This window comes from Littorina saxatilis, linkage group LG5 (assembly GCF_037325665.1).
Source record: "Littorina saxatilis isolate snail1 linkage group LG5, US_GU_Lsax_2.0, whole genome shotgun sequence".
NCBI lineage: Eukaryota > Metazoa > Mollusca > Gastropoda > Littorinimorpha > Littorinidae > Littorina > Littorina saxatilis.
The window spans coordinates 12859008-12878173 of NC_090249.1; the positions used below are offsets into that span (position 1 = coordinate 12859008).

The 19166-nt window shown below is 42.7% G+C and overlaps 1 protein-coding gene and 1 non-coding gene across 7 annotated transcripts in view; both read right to left on the reverse strand.

The window, feature by feature from the left end:
* LOC138966326 (dedicator of cytokinesis protein 7-like) overlaps positions 1 to 19166 on the reverse strand; it is a 96820-nt gene that overhangs the window by 29787 nt on the left and 47867 nt on the right. For 4 of the 6 annotated variants that reach the window (XM_070338517.1, XM_070338514.1, XM_070338515.1 and 1 more), the window contains exons 30-33: positions 18221 to 18445; positions 15961 to 16137; positions 9068 to 9301; positions 3040 to 3193 (exon numbers count right to left, since the gene is read on the reverse strand). In XM_070338517.1, coding sequence (XP_070194618.1) covers positions 3040 to 3193; positions 9068 to 9301; positions 15961 to 16137; positions 18221 to 18445 — 790 coding nt within the window. The remainder of the gene's footprint in view (positions 1 to 3039; positions 3194 to 9067; positions 9302 to 15960; positions 16138 to 18220; positions 18446 to 19166) is intronic. The other 2 variants (XM_070338518.1, XM_070338516.1) reach the window with 1 other exon arrangement.
* LOC138967865 (5S ribosomal RNA) lies at positions 902 to 1020 on the reverse strand. The gene has a single exon (XR_011456042.1). It is a non-coding gene; the product is annotated as a 5S ribosomal RNA (ribosomal RNA).

The following is a 19166-nucleotide window of genomic DNA, read 5'->3' on the forward strand; positions in this document are numbered from 1 at the left end:
ATCCGGACCCGTAGGTCCGGCATGGTCCGGTTCGGTGCCAGACCACCCGGACCAACAGAGGTGGTCGAGTGGTCCGGTCCCGACCGGACCACTGGTCCGGTACCGTACCCTCCGGACCCGTAGGTCCGGTGTGTTCCGGTTCGGTGCCAGACCACCCAGACCAACCGAGGTGGTCGGGTGGTCCGGTCCCGACCGAAACACTGGTCCCGTACCGTACCATCCGGACCCGTAGGTCCGGGGGGTCCGGCAAGGGCCAGAGGTACTGTCCCGCACCGGACCCTAAGGTCCGGTACGGTCCCGTACCATGGGTCCCGTCCGGACCAAACCCGGAGGTCAAGTCCAGTCGGGACCCGTGGGTCCGGTTCGATCCCGACCCGTAAGCCTGGAACGTTCCGGACCCTTGGTCCGGACCATCCGTCACCCGAACACCAGACGCTAAGGAATGGCGTGGGGTCAAGACGGTCCGGTCGGAGGTGTCGGTCTGAGCAACAGAAACAATGTTCCCGTCGCCCTGACCATTCGACAGAAGTACCACGTTCTGTCGAACACCTCCACGTCCAGTAACTAGTCGGCCGGAGCGTTTCAAGAGGGACAGCCACCAGTCACACGGACGTCAGAGGGAACCGTAGTAGCAGTGGTCGTAGGCACGAAGCCTGAAACCCCTGCCCCCACAGGACCGCCCTGAACGGGGTCAATTCGCATCCCAACCCCAGCGGGGAGGGAATTCAGAGACCCCGTCATCTCCTCCGATCTCCCCCCCCAGGAGGCCGAAACTACTGTCAAAACAGCAGCAGACGACCCAGCGAGGGAGTTCAGAGGAGGACCCGTGTCCCTCCTGGCTTCCACAGCGGTGGAAACCGAGGAGGGCACAGGAGAGGCACCGGAAAAAGAAAGATTTTAATGCCAACTGCACCCGGTGTTCCCAGGCGGTCACCCATCCAAGTACTAACCGGGCCCGACGTTGCTTAACTTCGGTGGTCGGACGAGAACCGGTGTTTTCAACGTGGTATGGCCGTTGGCTGTCAAAACCTGAGTCTCTCCAGTAGCCCCTAGATCGGATTCACCAACCCCCAAAGAGGGTTGGGAATCGACCTGCCCCCGGATTCGAGCCAGGGGGGAGAAGGAAACCTTCCCCCCAGGCTTGAAACCGGGAGGAGCTGAAGCCTGAGACTGAGGGCCGGACAACGGCGTCGAAGGGGGGGAAGCCTGTTCCACTGAAGGAGAAGGAGAAAGAAGCTTTTTCTTTCCCCTCGACCTTCCCCGAACCTTCGACGGCGCAGCCCCGCCCGAAGTCCCAGGCTCAAGCCCAGCCTGTTTGAGCAAGCTCGCATTGAGCTTGCTCAAACAGGCTTTCTCCGCCCTCCCTCGCCGCAAACGCAAAGCGTTTGGGGAGGGAGAGTCGGAGCGCCGAAAGATCCCCTTCTCCGTGCGTAAAACATGACGCTGGGCGCCCGGAGAAGGGTTGCCCCCGGCAGACTCTGGTTCCGTAGAACCAGAGCCCAAAACAGGACGAGACATCCTACCTCGCCCTGTACGTACCCTTAAAGACCGAGAATTAACAAAATTCAAAGAAAATTTAGGTCAATACTCAAGTGAATGCGGCGAAACGAGAAGCAGACGACCGGTCACCACGAAGTAGGACGGGAGGCACGCCGAGTCCGCCACACAAAAACGGAGGCACAAGTTGAAGGAAACACAACGTAGCCTCAAGCCAGAAGTGGAATAACACACAATAATCCAACAGGTGATAGTCCACCCAGAAAAGGAGCCTCTTAGTCCAAAATAATCCGGGAGCGTAGCAGAAACACAGCCGGTCTGACACGCGCGAAAAAAGAAAGAGGACGCGCCACCTACATCCTGTAAGGGGGAAGCACTCGGACAGTGCTTGGGATCCACGGTGGCGCATGGTTATGGGAGATAATTGTACCCACTCAGCGTTTTGTCCAATTTTTTCGGCCTATAATAGATAATGTGCAAGAATAGTACTGTCGAGGTAAGTGTTATATTGACAAAACTTCCAAGTTCAAATATTCAAGCAGCAAAACAGCAGTTTGTACAGCCTCAAAGGTACCGTATTTTCCGGGTTACAAGGCCCTACAGCGCATAAGGCGCACCCCCTTCTTTTAAAAAAATTGTAATCCAGTCACCCATTGGGCGCAGGGGGCCGAAAGGGCGCACCAAAATTGAAAAAGTATACCGGTAACAAACGGTGGAAGAATGAAAATAAGCCAATAAGCCGCACATCAAAGGAAGAATACAGAGTGGAAATATGTGTGCTCTGTGTGTGCCACGAGATCAAAGGCAGGTCCATTGTGATAGCTGGGTTGCCTTGTTTATAGACACTGACCTTCTTCCCAGGGGTCAATGACCCAGTTTTAGCTATGAGAGGTGGTTCCCCTGTCATATCTGAGAGAGGAAACACTTCCTGCACCGGGGTCACTGACCCCGAGTTAAACCTATGGGGCGAGTTTAACCTATGGGGCGGTCTCTTTGATGTCTTGAGAGGAAACTTGGCCAGGGTAGTACCTAGTAGCTGAAACATGCATTATCACAAGTTGTTTGACTGGTACTCAGGCGGTCTCTTTGATTTTTGTCCTATTTCATACAGGGATTAGGCGCTTCCTTATACCAGGAGCAGGGGTCAAACTCGAGGAAAAAAGTCGCGCCTTATGACCCGGAAAATACAGTACATCATTTATTCATTCAGTGTTAAGGTCACTAGTTTATGCTTCAATTTAGTTTCTGGTAGAAATAAATTGTTATTGACAAAAATAAAGTTATAAAATAAAAATCAATTATTGGTGCCATCTGTTTGACAACATATCTGGTAATAAATGAAGATTGCAATCAAGGGAAAGCGTGCTTCAACAAATCTGCACAGTATGCGCAAAACACAATGAGCCACAGACAACAGAGCACACAAAAAATAGCCCCTGACACACACACTCACGCATATACGCACAGACAAACAGACCCACCCACACAGACTATCATCACCAACCAACCTAATAGCCACAAATAAAACAAACAAAACCTTACCTGACAGGCCAGAATGCGAGTTCTGTCGACGTCTCATCATCATCTCCCGAGCATTACCCGTTCCCAGAATGGCCTCTTCCAATTTGGATTTCATGTCCTCACGTTTTTTCAGCGTGTTTTGTGAGTATGGGGCCCCTGGTATCGGCTTCTTGCTCTGGTAACCACAGCAACAGAAGACATTTAATCACATGAGCATTGTTTTTTTGTGTTTTTTTCAAAAATAGTAATAATTGTGATTGTTACTCTGCACATAATTCACTGCATAGTTCAACATCTATGTAGCCAGTGAAGTCAACCAGTATTCTTCTGCAGACAATGTCTGTTTTTAACATACATTGTACATACATTGTACATACACTGTACATCAAAATGTACAAACAGAAGAAAATTATTTATGTAAGAAAAATCCCTGATATCCCAAGACCAGCAATCTTACTTCAAAATTAATATTTATATTGAAAAAAGTACAGCAACAAGCAAAATATATATTTGCATGAGCATTCGACATAATTATAATGTGTACACAAGAAAACCCAATCACCTTATTGTTGACAGAAAAACACATGACAAATTCACGTTCAAAAACAAAAAGATTAAAAAGAAAGGCTTCATAACAGAAATAAAAGAAAAGAATCTGCATAAATAGAAGAAAGAGAAATTAAATGAGATTTCCCCACTACTATTGATAACAAATATTTATTGTTCCACCCGTTATTGATTAAGCTAAGTAGGTAAGTAGCCTGGCTTGAAAAGTATTATTAACCCTCTTGACAGAGAAGAAGTCACCATACTTCGGTCATCCAATGTCAGTGAAGTTATTAATGTCCAGAAGGGGGGGGGGGGGGGGAGGAGCTACATGACTGAATCTTGTCATGCTACAGGTGTACAGCGGAACCCCCTTCGAGGACCCCCATTTTAAGACCCCCTCTCTCCCTCTAAGGCCCTGTTTTTGACGATTTTCTGTTACATAATGTGTAGACTTACCCCCATTTTAAGACTCCCTCTCTCCCTCTGAGACCCTGTTTTTGACGATTTTCTGTTACATAATGTGTAGAATAATTACCCCCATTTTAAGACTCCCTCTCTCCCTCTGAGACCCTGTTTTTGCCGATTTTCTGTTACATAATGTGTAGACTTACCCCCATTTTAAGACTCCCTCTCTCCCTCTGAGACCCTGTTTTTGACGATTTTCTGTTACATAATGTGTAGATTTACCCCCATTTTAAGACCCCTCTTTTGATTTTCTCATATTCTTGGTGGTCTTATATGGGGGGTTCCACTGGTTGGAAGTAATTTCCAACTCATGCACATTCAATGACATGAGTTTGCAGACTTGCAGATTCTTCTTCTTCTTCTGCGTTCGTGGGCTGAAACTCCCACGTACACTCGTGTTTTTTGCACGAGTGGAATTTTACGTGTATGACTGTTTTTTACCCCACCATTTAGGCAGCCATACGCCAATTTCAGAGGAAGCATGCTGGGTATTTTCGTGTTTCTATAACCCACCGAACTCTGACATGGATTACAGGATCTTTTTCGTGCGCACTTGGTCTTGTGCTTGCGTGTACACACGGGGGTGTTCGGACACCGAGGAGAGTCTGCACACAAAATTGACTCTGAGAAATAAATCTCTCGCCGAATGTGGGGACGAACTCATGCTGACAGCGGCCAACAGGATACAAATCCAGCGCGCTACCGACTGAGCTACATCCCCGCCCCAGACTTGCAGATTCTAAGTCTGTGCACGGTGTGCTGATACTGTAAGAAAACTAATCGATCAAGAAATATTTGAAAGCCTGTCACTCTCTTTCTTTGACTGGTTATTTGACTGGAGCAGAATCATGAATTTATCACACTCTATCAAGATTTGATGGAAATATACATGTGTAAGTGGGGAAGTGTACACATAAAGGTGTGCATATATTTGGTGTGCGTGCAACTGTGGGATTTCAGTCCCGCCTCCCTTTATCATTTTTCTGTCAAATGGTATTTCCTTCAATGAATGACATGTAGAATCACTGCTCTACAAACTACAAAGGCTGATGGAAAAAAAAAGGAATGGAAAATAAAATGTTCCTGTGTCATGCCATCTTATGCACCGACCAGACGCCATGATGCCAAGATTCCAGATCCACAGTGTGCAGGCAAAACGACATATATTTATACATAAAGTATTAAAAACTACGACAAAACTTTATTTGCTGTTTACACGACACTTGTAACTATGTGTCGCTTGGTCGCTGGGTTTTATGTTAAAATGTCAAAGTCAGTGTAAGGTATACTAATGTATTAACTAGTTTTTTATGTACCTGAAAACAAGAGGGAAGGAGGGGGGGGGAGAGAGAGAGAGAGAAAGAGAAAGAGAGAGAGAGAGAGAGAGAGAGAGAGAGAGAGAGAGAGAGAGAGAGAGAGAGAGAGAGAGACTGACTGACTATTAGGGTTTAACGTCCTCTTAGACCAACTGGTCTATATTGGGACAGGTATTGGAAATACACTGAAGATATGGTGTGATGCTTTGATTCGAACAAGCCCGCTGTGGCTGTCTTCTTCGACACACCAGCATTGGGTTTGTCTCGTCAAAGTATCGAAATACGATCATGATAATCAGAGACGAGAGATGATGCATGCGTGTCTTCGTGTTTTCCAAGCCCTGAGACTTTCGCTGTGAACGTGGGATCTTTTTCGTGCGCATGTATGCACACGGGGGTGTTCGGACACCGAAGAGAGTCTGCACAAAGTTGACTCCGAGAAATAAATCTCTCACCGAACGTGGGGATCGAACCCACGCTGATAGCGACCAACTGGCTACAAAGCCAGCGCGCTACCAACTGAGCTACGTCCCCGCCCCAAAAGAGAGAGAGAGAGAGAGAGAGAGAGAGAGAGAGAGAGAGGGAGAGAGAGGGAGGGGGAGAGAGAGGGGGAGAGAGAGAGGCTCAGAGAGAGAGGCGAAGAGAGAAAGAGAGAGGGAGGGAGGGAGGGAGAGGGAGAGAGAGAGGGGGAGAGAGAGAGAGAGAGAGAGAGAGAGAGAGAGAGAGAGACAGAGACAGAGACAGAGAGAAAGTGTGCATATGTGCGTGCGTGTGTCTGTGGGTGCATGCATGTATGTGTGTTGTGGAAGGAAGGAATGACAAAAAACAATGTTATCTTAGTGTATGCACAAAGAAGTTAGAAATTGCTTGTTCTACAGAAGACAGAATAAAAATTAACGTACAGAACCTGAAAGATAAACTATGTTTAATCTAAGTGAAGGTACTACCCCGACACAAGCTAACGAAGGCACACCAGACTCCCATCACAGATTCAAGCACACTCTACTTTGCCCACACCAAACCTACAGCTTATAGCCATTTCAAAGACTCGCATCTGAAGCTTAGTAGTCAAAATGTACCGTTACTACCCATAATCTGAAGCACCAAACCACAGAATCAAAATTCATAATGAACCAACAAACCTGAGATGGTAAATCTGATTACTAAAACAGAGACTTGCATTTTTTTTTAAATCGAACAAAAAGATCAGACACACAGGAGTACCAAAGATCATACTGACAGTGACAGCAAAACCCACCTCTAATCTAATTTCATACCAAATCTTCATATCTGACAGTCTGGTTTCAAATACTAAATAATGTACACCAAAAATGTAAACCAGACACATACACGCACTTCCACACGCACAGACACAGACACACATACACACACAAACACACACGCGCAAAGCTAATTCATGTACATGTAGCATTTTCCAAACAAACTAACAATCCTCTCTCCATTTCCCCAAGACATTTTTTTAACAGCCAAATAAGTAATGTGTATTTACTTCACCTAAAGCCAAGGGCTAAGAGTTTACAATGCATGAAGCATGTGAGTGAGGGGAATGGGAGGGATTAAGCACTCATGTGCGCAAGAAAGAGAAAAACTGAAGTATAGTAGCAGAAAAGAAGATGCTGCAGCCAAGGACGAAAGTCCAGAAACAAATGCAAAATGTTGTGAGCGCTTTACTTTGAAATAATGTTGGAAAGTAAAAGAAGTATGTATTCACTTCTGTAGCCGTATGATTAGGCAATGTCTCTATCTATGACAGAGATACAAAAAAGGGAATGTTTCATTCAAACAAAATAGACAGAAGTTTAATGCCAATATGAACAATCATCTGATATTTATATAATCATCTGAAATCAAATCTACAACCTCCAAGAAAGCACAGCAGCACAGGAAAAAACAAACTACAAATTCCTACTCAAGCTGCAAGGTCATAGAAAATAAACATTCAAGAGAAGTTCGCAAGAGGATTTCTATTCATGGCAAGCCAAGGAAAAAACAGCTCCTAAGACAAGCAGAAAAGACATAATATCCTCAGTTGATTGACTATATAACAGTACAGAATCAGAGTCTTCTTTACACAGGCTGCAGTTGAGGAGCAAAGGCCTAAGTACAGTGTTCTCAGATTCCATAGCTACGGTTATGAGTAAAAAAAATAAAAAAAGAAAGGGGGGGGGGGGGGGGTGCAAATGGAGAAGGGGTGGAATGAGAGGAAATTGCATGACATTACTACTCATTGCAAGAGCTCTGTGACAGCTAATGAATGCCTATGGGAAGAGTCTCCTTTACTCAGGCTGCAGTTGATGAGCTAAGGTCTAAGAATCCGATTTCTAAATCCAGTCAAGAATAAAGGGGGGGAGGGTGTGTGTGTGTGTGTGTGTGTGTGTGTGGAAGATTATGGCAAGTACAACTATTCCCCACGTTATGTGTGAAGAATTGTGCCATATCTAACACCGGAGAAGAGTCTAGCTGGGGTTGAGGAGCAAAAGGTTTAAGTATCTATGTATTTTGATTCCAAAGCTAAATCATGAATAGAAGATCTAAGTGTGCAAGCCAAGAAGTGTGTTGGGGTTATGACAGGTATGATTACTCAGGTGTGACTATTCAACTCAGAAATTTGCCAACATTATCCAAACATCACAACATTCCTGAAGCAGCAGTAAGAAAATCACAAATAAAGGGGGTGCCTGCAAGCCCAAAATGGAATGGGTGTGAGAGATAATGGCAGATACTAACAGATTCGACAGGCTATATTAGAACTCTGCGGCATGACAGCTAAATACCTGGAGAGAGTCTATCAAAACACTTCTAAATCCCAGTCAAAGAGTCACACAAATAAAAGGGGTGCCTGCAAGCCAAGAAATGGATTGTGAAGAAGTTTATGCAAAGTACGACTATGCATTATGCCACAGGTGTGAGAATTAGAACTCTGCGGCATGACAGCTAAATACCTGGGGAGAGTCTATCAAAATACTTCAAAATCCGCAGTAAGAGTCACAAATAAAAGAGGTGCCTGCAAGCCAAGGCAGAGATTGTGAAGAGGTTTATGCAAAATATGACTTTGCATTATGTGACAGGTGAGAATTAGAACTCGGCAACATGAAGGCTAATACCTGCGAAGACTCAAACTGTATCAAAACACTTCTAAATCCTCAGTAAGAATCACAAATAAAAGGGGTGCCTGCAACTGCAAGCAAAAAGTACAACTATGCTTTATGCGACAGGAGAGAATCAGAGCTCAGCGGCACGACAGCTAATACCTGGGATCGAGACTCTTTTGAACTACATGTATTTCAAAACACACCTAAATCCACACATATAAAAAGGGTGTCTGCAAGCCAAGATGGGGATTGTGAAGAGGCTTATGCAAAGTACGATTATGGTGAGAATTAGAACTCGCGACATGACGGCGAATACCTGGGAAGAGTCTATCAAAACACTTCTAAATCGCAGTAATAGAGTCAGACAAGTAAAAGGGGTGCCCTGTAAGCCAAGAAAGGGATTATGAAGAGGTTTAAGCAAAGTATAACTATGTCTATGCATTACGACAGGTGAGAATTAGAACTCTGTGGCATGACTGTATCAAAACACCCCTAAATCCACACAAATAAAAAGGGTGTCTCTGCAAGCCAAGAAGGGATTGTGAAGAGGTTTATGCAAAGTACGACTATGTTGAGAATTAGAACTCGCGACATGACGGCGAATACCTGGGGAGAGTCTTCTTTACTGACGCTGCGGTTGAGGCCGGTGCCGCGCAGCAGGTCCTGTGATTTGCGCTGGATGCCCTCCCACAGCTGCTCATGCAGCGACTGGGACTTGGCCAGCGAGTGGCTTTTGGGCCGGCCCACCCCGGGCCCCGCCCCCTCGCACCAGTCTTCCAGCGTCTCCTCCGACCACGAATAGCGGGACAGTTGCTCCAGGCAGGCATAGGCCCATTTGGCCTGGAAGGGGGGACAGGAGGGCACAGGCTAAAATGCTACTCATGACTGTAGGTTGTACAAAAATCCACAAACAAATAGACTGCAAATGTTCCCAAATTCAGAATCAAAAAACTAGAAAGGTATGTCATTATGTTAAGGCCAAAAAAAAATATAGGTCTGTTTGCGGTAACATAGGCCCAAAAAATAGGGTCGGTAGGTCGGGATTTTTTTTCTTCTTTTTTTCCAAAAAACCATATTTTTACATTATTTTGCAAAAAAAACAAAAGATTTTTTTTTCTTTTCTTTTTTCCCAAATGCCCAAAAAAAGTCTAGGGTCGCGCGAAAAAAATAGGGTCGGTCGGGTTACCGTAAACAGACTATTTTTTTTTTGTGCCTAATTAAAGTTTCGAACAGCATACCTATTTCTTGTTTTTTGATTTTGTAGGTTGTACAATTTTACTTAGCCTTTTTACACTCTTCTTCTTCTTCTTCTGCGTTCGTGGGCTGAAACTCCCACGTACACTCGTGTTTTTTAATTTGCACGAGTGGAATTTTACGTGTATGACCGTTTTTACCCCGCCATTAAGGCAGCCATACGCCGCTTTCGGAGGAAGCATGCTGGATATTTTCGTGTTTCTATAACCCACCGAACTCTGACATGGATTACAGGATCTTTTCCGTGCGCACTTGGTCTTGTGCTTGCGTGTACACACGAAGGGGGATAAGCCACTAGCAGGTCTGCACATAAGTTGACCTGGGAGATCGGAAAAATCTCCACACTTAACCCACCAGGCGGCCGCGACCGGGATTCGAACCCTCGACCTTCCGATTAAGAGGCCGACGTCTTACCACCCAGCCACAGCGCCCGTCTGCCTTTTTACACTGACTTTTTATCTCCATGCAGTACACTAAAATGTTACCGCTTTGTTTGCCATTTCAGATTTTACTGATCTTTCTGCTGTAACTTTTGCTTTGGCATATGGTCCATGCAACAGAACATGATTAGACTACAGCAGCTTAATGTGTCCAATTAGCAATGCTTTTAATTAAGTATCAAAGTTTCTACTGCTTTACCTGATCCAGCCTTTTCTCTTCAACTCATTGTCTCCCAGTTCCACTCATATGGCTCTATCTGACCAGGTACGGATATATCCGCTCAAACTGTTAGCTTCAGTCATTTCCTGTAACGTCAATCTAACGCCTACATTCCAGCATGTTGATACACAGTTACTACACAGTAACTACAATTCTGAGTGACCTGCTGCAGCACAGCTGGTCTCGGCTAAAAAAAAAGGTCATTATAGCTGAGTTAGAAAGTGTTAACCTGTTGATAAGTAAGTTACAGTGTAACATCAACAGCTGTAAGCCCAGCTTAAACATAAGCCAGGAATTTCTATTAAGTTTTAAACAGAATCAACTGAAAAATCTGAGAGGCAGTTCGTTTATTTTGTTTTGTTATAATTAACTAGTTAATTAAGCTACAAGCTTTCCTTACTTAACTTTAAAACTATTAAAACTATAAATCTTCTCTAGCATATCACTACATACATGTCCCTAATAGGTATAGCTTCTTGTGAGGATGTTAAGCCCCCCCAATCTAGTATTCTATAAATCTTCAAATAGTAATTGAAGAACCTCTATTACAGCTGAAGTCGCTGCCCTACACGCCACCAGGCGTGAAAGGCAGTAAGTAAGTAAGTATTACAGCTGAAAAGGTGTCACTTCATGCTAAATGTTGAAACTAAAAAGAGACTACATTTGCCACAGCATTCTGGTATTTCTACTCTTCATGCAATAACAGTTATTCACACAACTGTGAAAACACTCAAACTGCATGCCCATTAAAGAAACAACTCAATCTACAGTTTTAAATAGTAAAAAGCAGTGCCCCATATAAAACCCACGTGAGGGGTGAAAACCAAAGCAATCCAAAACATTAATTAATATGCACTACACAAGTTACAGTGTTACCGGTTATTTTACCCCTAAAAGTCAAATATATTTCCAGCCAGGATACAAATAACTACAGTTCATGCAACTGGCTAGTTTATATTTTGATACACTGTGTTACATATATAATTTTTCTCGGTTATTCAATGACAACCATTTCTGAACAAATCTCTTTTCGAGGTACTCATACACATGAAATACAGATAAATATGACTGGGTACAATCCAATATTAGGGTATGTTTCTGAGACTTTACTGGAGTAGGAATACAGCGAGAGATATACAGACATAGTCTGTGGAAATAATATCCTGGTACATCGGAGGGTAAGACCAAAACCATACGTACTACACAGCCTAAAATTGAACACTTCTACATGGTAGCCTGCCGTAACAAGTTTCATTATAGTGACTGAAAAGTTCTCTCCATTTTCTACTTCATTGTAAATGTACACATTTTGTTGTACATGTATTCATATTTCCGTATTAGTTCCACGCAAAATTATGACAGAAACAAATTATATGCACAGCATTCATAATCCCTTGGTGCAGTTAAGAATACCACCCTGAAGAATATCTTTAAAAACACACTAATCCCATGATGGAGACAAGGATCACTGCCCTTAAAGGACGATTGTTTCTAACTGACTTGAAAAATTAAAACAAGATGCATAATTATAATGGTGGTAAAACTACTGACAATCATCCCTCAATCGCTGTCTGCCTTACATGCAGTCAAGATTATGTCCAAGAAACTCGCAAACTTTCATCACAGAAACTTGGATCACTCCAAGCCTGCTTCCAAAGTAGGCAAAAAACAACAATCAAACACTACCAAAAAGGTTCTCTTTCCACCTCACAACGATCACCAAGATGCTCACACCATCACCCAGTCAAACGGGGAGAAAGGGGAAACTTTGCAAAACCACCACATTTCACCATCTTGTCACTTTTCCCAGATGCTCTCTTCAGGCACAAGGCTAACATCCATATTAAAATTGTTTACTTCGGTAGAAACACTCAAATTCTTGACGCAACATAACATTCTTTATGTTGTAAACCCGTACAAAATTTAACTTAATCATAATCTAGCTTCTTTTTACATTTAGTCAAGTTTTGACTAAATGTTTTAACGTAGAGGGGGGAATCGAGACGAGGGTCGTGGTGTATGTGTGTGTGTGTGTGTAGAGCGATTCAGAGAAAACTACTGGACCGATCTTCATGAAACTTGACATGAGAGATCCTAAGTACGGTATCTCCAGACGTTTTTTTCATTTTTTTGATAAATGTCTTTGATGACGTCATATCCGGCTTTTCGTGAAAGTTGAGGCGGCACTGTCACGCTCTCATTTTTAAACCAAATTGGTTGAAATTTTGGTCAAGTAATCTTCGACGAAGCCCGGACTTTGGTATTGCATTTCAGATTGGAGGCTTAAAAATTAATTCATGAGTTTGCTCATTAAAGTTGTCATTAAAATCGATTTTTCGCAAACAGATTTAAAATTGATTGCATCGTATTCTTCATCACATTCTGAATCTAAAAATATATACATATGTCATGTTTACTCTTAAAATGTGGTCACAATTAACGAAAATAGATTAATTAGTCTTACGATTAAAATTTAAGAAATCGATCCAAAAATGATTTCATCTTATTCTTTATCATTTCCTGATTCCAAAAACATATAGATATGATAGGTTGTATTCAAAACAAGCTCAGAAAGTTAACAAGAATACAGAAAAGCGTGCTTTCCTGCTTAGCACAATACGCTACCGCGCTAATCTGGCGTGTCAATATCACTACGTTTTGCTCGTGGGAGGTGAGCGATTTCCTTCACGCGGGGATTGACGAAGCTGTACTGTCTTGGTGAAAAAATACAGTGCGTTCAGTTTCATCCCGTGAGTTCGACAGCTTGACTAAATGTAGTAATTTCGCCTTTGTTTTTACTACTACAGCATCCACACAATGGCTTTATGTGTCGGCAGATATTTGGAAAAGTTCTGTAAGATACGCACAGTATACACATCACCGAAGTACAGCAGTATGTATATTGGATAGATACTGGCTAATTACCGCAGCATAAAGAGAAAATACATTTTTTTCTGAATAACGATCACAGTACTGCATTCTTGATTAGATACAGATACAATATAATATGTGAGTACATGTATGTTTCTAGTTCACTGATAGATGAAGCCAAGTTTAGCAACATGAAGACGGCATAAGTTTGCAATATATTTCCTTTGAACAGATTCTTTTGTTTTGGACAAAAATAGTTACAATAGTGAAATATGTCAATAACTAGGTGAACTAAAGAGTAAAAGTTGTCTCAAGTCTAAAAGTATCGCCATACAACTACAATGTATTTGCAGAGATCTTTGTGTAGTGGAGGAGAGAAAGAGACGCACACGCACGCACACACTCACACACACATCTTACGCCCAGGTAAGCGAACAATTCTCCTTGTCAAAATAACCAAAGTTGTAAAGTAAGTCTTTATCTTTAGTGGATATGGCTATATGTTCAGTAATACAAAGCAGGATACACGTGATGATAATTACTACTCAGTTTCTTTCTACTTGCCAGCTTGCCGAGAGATAGACACGAACATTCAGATTAAGGAAATAGATCTGAAGAACTTGTGAAAAGTATATGACATATTGTGCATGTAAACTTGATATCACCACACTGAGGTGTGCCTTCAAGGTTCACGGAGAAGGGCAGGGTTGAGGGGGAGAGGGATGGCTGGTAAAGACCAAAGATGGGAGGGAGAGAGAGACAGACTGACAAAGACAGACTGACAAAGACAGACACATAAGAAGTTTTAGGAGGAGAGACAGACAGACAGACAGACAGACAGACAGACAGACAGACAGAAAGAGAAAGAGGGAGAGAGGGAAAGACAGAGCGAGAAGGGGAGGGGAGAGAACGAGACAGAGAGAGGGAGGAGAGGGAGATACACAGAGAGAGAGTGAGAGAGAGAGAGAGAGAGAGAGAGAGAGAGACACACACACACACACACACACACACACACACACACACACACACACACACACACACACACACACACACACACAGACAGACAGATCGATTGACAGAGAGACAGATCTTCAACAGGAATACACATACCACAAATAAATGAAACCTGTACCACTTTCACACAAGGGTAACAGGGAAAGGTTCCAATACCAAACAATCCTCTACCTTCAAACAAGGTCAATCTCCATCCGGGAAACAGCAGAAGATAAAAAGTAAGTCAAGTCAACTGATTTGCATGGTGGGATAACATATAAAAATTGGCAAGGAAAAGTACCTCTGCAGTGGGAAGAAGGAACGTATGTGTCCTGTTGTATAGTTAAAATGGTGCAATCCAACTGAATATTCGTTTTCTTCTGTATATCGTGTATACGCACAAACAGAACTGAACCATTTTGAATAAGTTATATCAAGTCAAAGATTACAGCACAATTGCAACATTTTAGCACCTAGTTGTTTTTTCAAACCCACAACCAATTAGTTGTGTGAGGGCAATTTCTTGTTGAAGGTGCATTCGTTCTCTACCTCAGATCAATTCAGGATTTTACACAAAATAGGTATCCTCCAACTTTAAACAAATGCCAAAAATCCTCAGCCTGGCTGCTGTCAGTGTAGAGTGAGATTTTGTGTTTCAATTTATTTCACGAGACACCAACGAGGAAAAACATCCCACCTTACACTTTGCACCAAATGCAGCCATGATATATGATACTGACTTCATGTCTAAGTCTGAACTGATCTTTGGAGGTGAACTTGTACGAAAGAAGGATGGTACTTTTAACTGTCCAAGGGCAGAGAATATTCAGCAGGATTGCTCTTCTTGTTAGATACTTTACAAGCCGGGCTACACCCCAAAAGGTTAATGGGTTAGGAGATAAAGGGTTAAATGGCAGTGTGAGGGTAAGTTCAAACAAACAAATAAATAAATGGAAAAGCATAAAATCAAATGCCATGAACAAAAACTAACAGAAATTTTGTTTTTCTCGATAAAAGTAGTATGCTTGGTTTAAGAGTTTGTAAAAATACAGACTTACAAAACACACACAAATGCAAAACATATCTTGATTTATAAATGACAGCTCAAAACAAACTCCTAACAATTCCTTAACTGGAATAAGTTTGTTAACATAAAAAAAATCACAGCAAGAGCTACTACAGTAGTATTAATTTAGCGTTAACATGATAGCGCCAAACGTATTTATTTCAACTTGAAAGAATTTCTAACCCTAAATCTTAGTTTCATGAGCACAATGTGAAAATAAAATGTCCGAACTGTCTAAGTTATGGAAACAAACATTCTGAACAACACAACACAGAACATCAGCAATCACATGCTGTATACAATCGTTACATCAACCAAAAACTGTGACAAACATGCATTCTCTCTCATCATCCAAACTGACACACACTTTTACAAACAAACACACTAACGTATATTTACAGAATACTTGCCAACAAATACACACACACAAACAAACACAGTACAGAGATATTTGCAGAATTGTTGCTAGCACAGAGACGCATAATCTCTTTTCAATCCTTCCTCACAAATTTGTTTAAAACAACACACTTTTTACTCCACAACCTAGTAAAAACACAGACATACACATTGACACACACACAGTGACACACACACACAAAACATAACAAACAGTATCTCCCATACAAACAGCAAGACACATCCTCCAAGCACTGACCTTGTACTCAAAGTTGGACACAGCAAGGTAGAGGACCTCGAGGATCCGACCCAGACGGTGCATGGGCAGGTCGTTCCACCATTGCCTGAGGAAGGTCTGCTCAGAGTTCTTCAGCACCCACAGGAAACACATCAGCAGGTTGCGCGTAGCATCGGGGTTGATGGGACTCTTGCGCAACTGAAGAGACAAGAAAGCATTCCACTCAAGATCAAAGTTTGCTCAGATAAGAATTGCCTTGCATGCAACTGAGGTCAAAAAGAAAGAAAAAAAGAAAAAGAAAAAAAAAGAATTGTCTACATGCATCCAGTAAACATAAGGAGTAAGATTTAATTCATAAGAAACCATGAAAAAGCCTTAATTCAGTTGCGAATTTTGCAAAATTGAAAAGCAAATAAACAAGCATAAGCAAAAGACATCAATTTGGCTGATCTGTTGTCCACATGTGAACCTTATTCATATTCACGCCAACAATAGAATTTGCAAATAAAACACACAGACTGCGATATCTTCCCTACAAAGCAAGCAAATTGATCAACACATGAAATCAACACATGAAATCTGACTTTTTCATTTTTCCTGTAACACCAAGTCAAGTGAAGTTAAGTCCATTGAGAAAGAATGATTCCAACGGGCGCAATGGCTTGGTGGTAAGACGCCGGCCTCCAAAGCGGAAGGTTGTGGGTTCGAATCCCGGCCGCGCCTGGTGGGTTAAGGTGGAGATTTTTCCGATCTCCCAGGTCAACTTATGTGCAGACCTGCTAGTGCCTTATCCCCCTTCGTGTGTACACGCAAGCACAAGACCAAGTGCGCACGCAAAAGATCCTGTAATCCATGTCAGAGTTCGGTGGGTTATAGAAACACAAAAATACCCAGCATGCTTCCTCCGAAAGCGGCGTATGGCTGCCTAAATGGCGGGGTAAAAACGGTCATACACGTAAACATCCACTCGTGCAAAAACACGTGTACGTGGGAGTTTCAGCCCATGAACAAAGCAGAAGAAGAAGAAGAATGATTCCACAGAAAGCACTTAACATTGAAATCCATACCTACATTTTTTCCTTACAAACAATCATTCTCAAACCAACAAAACTAACAGGAGATCTTGAAACATCAGATGAATCCCCAAATTCTATGGGGAAAGGAAACAAACTTGCATCGGTTTCGAATAGCAATATCAGCTGAAGAGATGATCAAAAATAAAAACCAGCCAACTAACCCACCCCAAACTCTACTATCACCTCTGCATAATTACACCCACCCTAGCAACAAGAAAACAAGAAGGGCAAAGCCCATACGACTCACATGCTTGACCTTGACCTTTACATGACCTTGACCTTCAACTAAACCTAGCAATGACATCATACACTAAGAACTGCTTTACACATTTTTCCTACCAAAATACATGTGACCTTGACCCAAGGTCAAGGTCATCCAAGGTCATGCAACACAAAGCTGTTAATTCAAGACATAGGAAGTACAATGGTGCTTATTGGCTCTTTCTACCATGAGATATGGTCACTTTTAGTGGTTCACTACCTTATTTTGGTCACATTTCATAAGGGTCAAAGTGACCTTGACCTTGATCATATGTGACCAAATGTGTCTCATGATGAAAGCATAACATGTGCCCCACATAATTTTTAAGTTTGAAACAGTTATCTTCCATAGTTCAGGGTCAAGGTCACTTCAAAATATGTATACAATCCAACTTTGAAGAGCTCCTGGGACCTTGACCTTGAAGCAAGGTAAACCAAACTGGTATCAAAAGATGGGGCTTACTTTGCCCTATATATCATATATAGGTGAGGTATTGAATCTCAAAAACTTCAGAGAAAATGGGGAAAATGTGAAAAATAGCTGTTTTTTAGACAACATTTATGGCCCCTACGACCTTGACCTTGAAGCAAGGTCAAGATGCTATGTATGTTTTTTGGGGCCTTGTCATCATACACCATCTTGCCAAATTTGGTACTGATAGACTGAATAGTGTCCAAGAAATATCCAACGTTAAAGTTTTCCGGACGGCCGGACGGACGGGGGGGACGGACGGACGGACGACTCGGGTGAGTACATAGACTCACTTTTGCTTGGCATGTGAGTCAAAAAGAAGAAAAAAAGATGAAGGTCGCTTGTTCATTTCAAAAATTGGTATTTTCTCAGATGCCAGGAGACTGTTTCCGCATCACTCTCACTTTCTCCATGACACATAGTGTATGCATTTAGAGCGCTTACTTCCCTTTGTGTATCACAATACACTCACCCTAGCAGCAGCGTTGTCATCGTTGGACATGTGCGGCACGTTGATGCCTCGGTTGCCGATGCTAGATCCGGCAATCGCCATGGCAACACGCCGACTGATGCGGTCGCCCTCCTCGTCAATGGCAAAGCCGCTTCGAAGCTTGCCTTCCAGACAGGGATCGTACAGCTGCTGCAGCGTCTCCAAGGTGATGCCGATGATGGGCAGGTATAGCGCTGCCAGCCGAGCCTGGTGTAACATAGAAACAAGGTTGGCAATGTATGTGATGATGGGAAAGTGCAGCGCTGCACTCGTCACACACAAAAAACAAAGGTCAAAAGGTCATTCTGAAGCTTAGCACAAAGCATGTGAACATCCGAGCAAGCACTGTGAAAAATAACTCACTTCAAAATGATTAAGTCGACACCAAAAAGAATTAAGGTATTTTTGTCACTCGTCTTGCAGAAAGTGCACAATTGTGTCAATTAATCTCTGCTTTTCTTTACTCCACACGTTACTCTCTCTCTCCATGGCAAGAACATATTCCAAACATGAAATCCTATGTCCAGCGTCATTTTTCATGTTAATATGTCTGCCCAACTCCACACGTTACTCTCTCTCCATGACAAGAACATATTCCAAACATGAAAACCAATGTCCATCATGATTTTTCATGTTAATATAATGTCTGCCCAACCTGTGAGCTGTGTGAACACTTTAACAGCTATTATTCATGGTGTTAGGTGATTAATTGGTGAAAGTGGGGTTTTGACGGTTGGTTTGCTGACAGACTGGATCAGTGTGGAAGGGTCCATGACGAGGTACAGTGCTCTACTCTTAGCTGCCCAGTTGTTTACATTTCAAGTAAATCTGCACACGTTGTTAATTGGCGCTAAAACTTGTTTGTACTACAGTGTATGTCCAATACATTTGTGCAGAGATGAACAAGTGACACATTAGCATTTGTCCT